At 52.8% G+C, this 6,608-nt stretch overlaps 1 protein-coding gene across 10 annotated transcripts in view; it reads left to right on the plus strand.

Annotated features, from left to right (window-relative positions):
• The window catches only part of PRR5L (proline rich 5 like), a 110,210-nt gene extending 104,115 nt beyond the window's left edge, over positions 1–6,095 (plus strand). For 8 of the 10 annotated variants that reach the window (XM_019639521.1, XM_019639518.1, XM_019639528.1 and 5 more), the window contains one exon: positions 3,296–6,095. In XM_019639521.1, the coding sequence (XP_019495066.1) occupies positions 3,296–3,690 (395 nt within the window). In that variant the 3' untranslated portion in view covers positions 3,691–6,095. Of the gene's footprint in view, positions 1–359; positions 450–3,295 lie in introns of all 10 variants that reach the window. The other 2 variants (XM_019639525.1, XM_019639527.1) reach the window with 2 other exon arrangements.
• The last annotated feature ends 513 nt before the right edge of the window (positions 6,096–6,608 follow it).

Below are 6,608 nucleotides of genomic sequence, written 5' to 3' on the forward strand. Positions count from 1 at the left end.
CTAAGGAGATACACTGGATGTGAGAACAGGCAGGGCCCCCAGGAGGGCTTTCTCCTGGGGCCTGACTAGGGGTCGGAGTGGTCAAGGGCAGCTGGGACATCCTCTCCAAAGCCACCACTTGTCAAATGCCTGTCACATTCCAGGTGCTGATCAGGCACTTGGCATGTATTCATTTCATCCTCACGTAGCCTGCTGGGGGTGGTACTGTGGTTCCCTGTCTCAGAATCATTAAGAAATGACCCCAGGGTGTGTCTCTCACAAGGCGGGTAGCTGACTAGAGCTGGAGACGTGGTTTTTCTAGGAAGCGCCTCACGTGTTTGATCCTGGGATTCATGGGAAATCTCTCTATACCCTGCCAGCCAGGTGGATGGGCTTGAGGAATAAACCTCGTTCCCTGGATGTGCAAGGCTTGCTTCAGAGAGAAAAGTGGAGTCTGAGGCCGTGACAGAGTGAGTGTGCGCATGTGCGTGTGTCTCCCCTACAAAGTGGGCACTTCTCTGGGGCAGTGGGGGCGAAGAGGAAGACAGCGAACTCTTAAATAGCAGATTTGTCAGAGCTCAGGCCCACCTCCTACCTTTCTAGTTCCCAAAGTTTCCAAGCCGCTGCCCGAGCGCTTACCCTGGACATGCTCAATTTCTCCCCCACAAAAGCCCTGGCCGCCCACACGTCTCCCTCATTGTGTCTGCAGGGGGAGGGCCCTCTGCCTCAAGATACTGTAACTGCTCCTCATGACAAGTAGGCATTCATGGGCTTTCAGGTGCTGCAGCCTGGAGAGGGACACCCACAATGGGCTTGGTGTGTCGGGGTCACAATGCCCACATTATGGCGGCCACTCCGGTGGGGCCAGGCTGGTGAGCCTGGGAGATCAAAGACCTGGGAACCGAGTCCCCAACAAAGGGCCAGAGGACCGCCTCACCCAGGCTTTCTTCTCTGTGGAGGTTTGAAAAGAGCTGCCATTTCTGGCTCCTGTGCAGGGGGTTGAATGCCAGCGCTCAGCGGGGTGCCTGGTGAGCCAGGAAAGGGATAAAGGGGGCCCCACCCCCCACACCGTGTGAAAGTCAGGAGGAGGCCTGGGGGTAGGTGCCAGCCGAGGGGGCAGGACCCAGTCCCTCCCCTATTCAAAGGGCACCACCACGAGGGAGGGACCAGTTTTTAGGCCCCAGGGGGTACCCCCAGTTTAATCAGTCCTTCCTTAATGGGAGATTTCCTTCCAAGAGTGGCAGGGCCTGGCCTTCCGTGGTGGCGGTGTGAAGAGTGGGGAGAAAGCAAGCACCAACAGTGCGGGGAGCTGTGTGTCAGTCCTAGGCCTGGCGCTCTGTTTTAAGGCCTCCCAATGGGGCCCAGCAGGGGCTGACCCCGCTGGGGATGCAGCTGACACACTTGTCTAGGAGTTGGCTCTGGAGTCTGGGGGAGCTTAGCAAGGAAACGCTGTCTGCCCAGGGAACTCCACACCGCCCAGCGGCCCCTGTGGTCTCAGCTCGGCCCACACCCAGTCTTGGGAACCAAAACATTCCTCACAGAAAGCAGAAGGAAGAGCTGTAGGCCTCTCTGGTGAGTCATCAAAGGGAAGGCAGGGAACAGCAGTAAGGAGAGAGGTGGGGCCAGCCGCAGAAGGGGCCTTGGAAACTCCAAGGGCTGGGCTTCAGCTGTGTGGCCTGGAGTTAGTTACTTAACCTCTCTGAGCTCCAGAGGGCTGAATACAGAGGAGGAAGAAGCTGCCCTGGCTTCAGGCAGAGCTGCTACATGCCGTATCATGGCCCCAGCTAGAAGTGCCCTGTACCCTGTAGAACCGTTCCAGGTGAGGCGTTGCGCACGCTTCCCCCTCCCTCCCTGGGACCCCAAACTACATCCTGGCTCTTTCCTTGCTGACACTTCCTGATTATTTGTCAGTGTCCCCTTTAGACTGGGAGCACATTGAGGGCAGGGAGCCTGTGGTTCCCGTTGTAACCCACGCGCTAGGATAGACCTCTGAGGGAGTGAATGAGTGACAGTCTGGGTCCCGACTGTCAGTCACTCTCACAGGAGCGGGTCCATCTGAAATGACTCCTCTGCGTGACTTCTCCTCTGAATCCCCAGAGTGCTCTTGTCGGTTCCTCTGCCCTGACATGTGCTATGTCGACCTGTTTTAACGGTTGTTGGTGTATGGGCCTCCCATCTGCCCCGAGCAGGGTCTCTGCTGGCAGCCCTGGGCTCGAGCCATGGTTTCATCACTAACTGTTGGCTGTAAAGTTACTTAGCATCTCAAGTTCAGGTTCCTTTTCTACAAAATGGTCTGAAGGAGATCATGTTGGTGAAGCACCACCTTTTTTGATACGGTACCTAGCACATAGTACATGCTCAGTTAGCGATTGCTCCTAAGTCCCCTCCCCACGCATGCACGCACGCACGCACTGGGTTCCAGCCCCTGTGGCAGGCCCCATATCAGATTTACATTTCTCTTTCTCTCAGCAGTGAGCACAGCGTTTTTGTTGAAGGAGGGGGCAGGCATCATGGGGACCCACTCCTCCAGATTGCCCACCTTCACTCTGGCCCCAGCTCTCAGCAGCAGCCCAGCTGACCTCTCTTGTCAGTTTGCTGCCTGTTGAACCCTCCAAGGACTTGGGATGTGAGAGAGGTAGAAGACGTCCAGGCACCCATCTGAGACAAGTTTTCTGGCTCATCCTACTGGGTTGGGGCCCATGGAAAGCACCACATGAATTCCCCTTTCCTCCAGAGACGCCGCATGTGTCTGCCACGAACCTCTATCCCCCATGCCCTCAACTTACTCTGTCTTTTGTTCTAGCGCTTTCCTCTTCCTGGACCCGCACGGGGGAAATGCTCAATGAACAGCCTAGCCTCATCTCCTGCCAGGCTGGTTATAGAGTTCGGGCCACAACATGGGTTTTGTAATCACCATTCTTAAGTGCTTGCTTTTAACAGCAGTGGGACAGTAATGAATTGTTTTCCAAGGCATTTTAAAGGATGGTTCTTTAATGGGGTCTCTGCTTCTTTGAACTCTTGCGGTGCTCCTCTTTTATAGTTATTGATTTCTGTGATCATAAAAGTAATACATGGTTATTGTAAAAATGTGAGCACATTATAGGAATGTGTGGCCTGGAGGGTACGAGCATCCATGCTTCACAGGAAACCTCTGCCACCGTCCGGCATAGATTCTTCTGACTTGGTAGCTTCCTTGGCGTTTTTGTCTCCTATTTATTCTTCCTCATTGATGAGGAGTTTCTGACCCCCCCCCCACACACACACACACACACTATTTCCTCCTCAATTACAGCCTTTGCTGGTTTTTCTCTTGCAGCTAGACGCCACTCCCGGGTCCGGCCCAAGGTCACTCTCCTGAACTATGCCTCCCCGATGACCGCCGTCAGCCGACCGGTGAATGAGATGGCCCTGGCCCCTCTGACGGAGCAAGAGGGGGAGGCCTACCTGGAGAAGTGTGGCAGCGTCCGGCGGCACACGGTGGCCAATGCTCACTCGGACATCCAGCTGCTGGCCATGGCCACCATGATGCACTCAGGCTTAGGCGAGGAGCCTGGCGGTGAGGACAAGTGCCTGCTGCTGCCGCCCAGCTTCTCCCCACCCCACCGGCAGTGCTCCAGTGAGCCCAGCATCACCGACAGCCCTGACGAGCTGGAGGAGGTGGCCGGGGCCAGCCAGGAAGACACAGAGCTGAACTGTGCTTCCCTCAGCTGAACGCCCACCCCCCGGACTCCCTAGCTCCTGCCTAGCGACCAGGAGGAGCACGGCTCCGTCCTGTGGATCACCAGGGGGCTCTTCCTTTGGGCAATACTGCGTATGCCTTTTCAGGTACAGGCCTAGTCTGAGTGCCCTAGGGGAAATCCCTGTTGTAAACCTCTCCATTTTCGTGACTGTGACCACCTCTTCGCATCCACACAGACCCAGTGGCCTAATGTTCATTTTCTGACTTCCAGCCTTGCCTGCCTGACTCGGATCCACATCTCTGGGCTTTTCCCGCTCAGATATTGGACTGTCCGATGCTGCCAGCCGTATATCCCAGTGCCCTCATCATTGCTGTCTAGCAAGTTGTTGCCTGAGCCACACACAAAGCCAGCGTGGATGTGCTGGCTTTCGGGACTCCCCTTTAGGTCTGGTGATGCAGAGGCTTGTGGGTGAAGATACCTCGCCTCCCCCAGTGTGTGTGGAGTGGAAGCAGACTGCAGCCCCTACCGACCAGGACTCTGGGCAGATGCCTGCCTTATTTTAGTTTCAGAATTACTGGGACAGCGTTGCCCTATTAGTGGGTGAGGGTCCATCCTCATCTATATGCAGATGCTCCCTGCTGCCTTTGGCTTTTGGCCCAAAGGTCCCAAGGATGGAGAAACCCCATCTTTGATTAAGCCTCAGCATTTCCCCCTCAGGGGTCCTCCCAAACTCGAGGGACTAACCGCCCCAGTGGAGTAGCTTTCATCCCGCTCTCATTTCAGAAACTGGCCTTTGTCCTGTGGTGGGTCGAGTGGCTGGCTGAAACCCAACCAACTAGTCTAGTTCCTGGATTTGACTTGAATTTTTTTAATGTGCATCATTTCAAAAAAAAAAAAAGTCTGCAAATATTTGCACGTCGGATCTTGCACTGCTCCTTTTCTGATGGTTGTATCTTCATACTAAGAAAATAAGCGAACCCTCCGGGAAAGGAGACAAGCAGTGGTTCAGGGTGAAAGTGATGGCGGTGGGCAGAGCTCATAGGCTACAATGCCCTGGAAACAGCAGGAGTGGAGTCCACGATGGCCGGCGTTTGTGAGTGTTGTGGCTCATAGCAGACGCTGCATTGAGGGAGGCAGCTGCAGCTTGCCTCGCCAGCAGAGGGTTGTAGCAAATGGAAGGTCTCAGTGCTTCCCAGTGTGGGGGTGGGGGCGGGGAGATAGGGGCAGGACTTTCCAGAGAGATGTTCATCCCGTGATTAAAGAAGTACCCAGAAGTGCCTGGAATTGCTAACACGGGAGGTCTCAGAATGCTGTTGGGGCAGCAGGCTTTAGTGCTGTGCTGTCTCCTGAATGCTGCTAGCCCCAGGTCTGGCTTTGCATCCACCTTGGGCCCCTGGTCTTCTCTTTGGCCCCAGTCATAACAGCTCCAGAAAAAAGAGAAGGCACCCTGGACTCTTCTGGCCCTTTCTAGGTATCCCGTTAGTCTTTGGAAACTCCGCTTATGAAATCTCAAGAGACTTGAGTCTGCTTAGCGTCCATTGTGGCAGGAGGTGGCTGGGGGAAGATGAAGACAGTTTAAACTGCCAGCAGGGGATGAGACCTTCTAAGGTCCTCTAAGCCTTGACAGCATTTCCCTTCTGGGAGAAGAAATAGGACAAAAGTCGTGTTTTTGATGCACTGTAATTTGGAAATTGTGTTTAACAAGTTGTTTCATGTTCCTCCTTCTAAGGGAGTGATGGATGTCTGAAGGAGATCTGAGAATTTCAAACAAAAAAATAATCTTGGTGTATGTCTTGGATCAAGTCCACCAATTGACTAGCATGCATTAGCAAATGGAATAACATGATGGTTTATGTGATTGATGGCTTCTGTCCCATAGTACACTTAGCCCTTGGGACTCGTATTTATTGATCCAGGCAAAGTAATTAATCATGCTTGGGTTTTCTTTTTTAGTTTACAACATTAACAATACATATATTTTCCAGTGCCTCGTCCACATACTAAATACCCCCGGTGAGGAGAGCCGTCATCAGTTACACATGTGAGCTCTTAGGTTGAGAATGGGGGTGTCCTGACCCATGAACTTCATTTGCTGGTGACTGTTAGCTAGTTTACAACGTCCCCTTTGATACACACACCTGATATTTGTACAGTAAATATTTCAGACTGTACAGATAGACATGTTGTTGATGTTGATGGGTATTTTCACCAACCAGAACCCTATTGCAAGAGTGATAGCTGTTGTGTTCTTAACCACGGTTTCTCCCCTTGATGAGATGAAGGTTCATTTTCGTTATTTAAGCTAGGATCTTTCTGTGGCTGAGGTTTCAATGACAGGAAGCGATCACGTTAAACTCTGAGTGAGCTCACAAACCAAAACCTTTCATGTTGTCTGTTTCCAAAACGGATTCAATAAACATCGTTTTGTACACATTGCCTAGCCTGTTCCCATGCCTTGATTGAATTTGCAGGTGCTGCAGTCCATTAAACCTGTGCACGGCCCGCCCTCACACTCCACTCCCTGTGCCTGCTTTCCCTGCCTTCATGTGCCCTTTTCCTGTCGCCTCCCCTCCAGGGTTAGGCAGCAGCCTTACCTCAGCCAGTCTCCCTTGGGTTTTGTTTGCCATCCTTGTCTGGATTGACAGGTCATTTCCTGGAGAAACCGCCTGTCTGCAGAGCTTGAAAAACACTGTACAAAGTCTGAGAAGGAAAGGCCTTTTCTAAAACTAGCTTGGTCTCTTCCCGGAGCGTTTGAGCTGGAGGGAACACTTACCATATTTATCCATGGACTGTCTCTCATATATTGCCCTCCGATTCCATTGGGCAGAAAGAATTTATAATAGTTTACTCTTGGCATCAGTTTTCCTAGGAGAGCTGGAGCAGCGTCAGCCTGAGACCTCTGAAGGCATGATAAGAGCATTTAAAGAGGTGTGACCTGAACTGATTGAA

Source organism: Hipposideros armiger, unplaced genomic scaffold (assembly GCF_001890085.2).
Source record: "Hipposideros armiger isolate ML-2016 unplaced genomic scaffold, ASM189008v1 scaffold_44, whole genome shotgun sequence".
Taxonomy (NCBI): domain Eukaryota; kingdom Metazoa; phylum Chordata; class Mammalia; order Chiroptera; family Hipposideridae; genus Hipposideros; species Hipposideros armiger.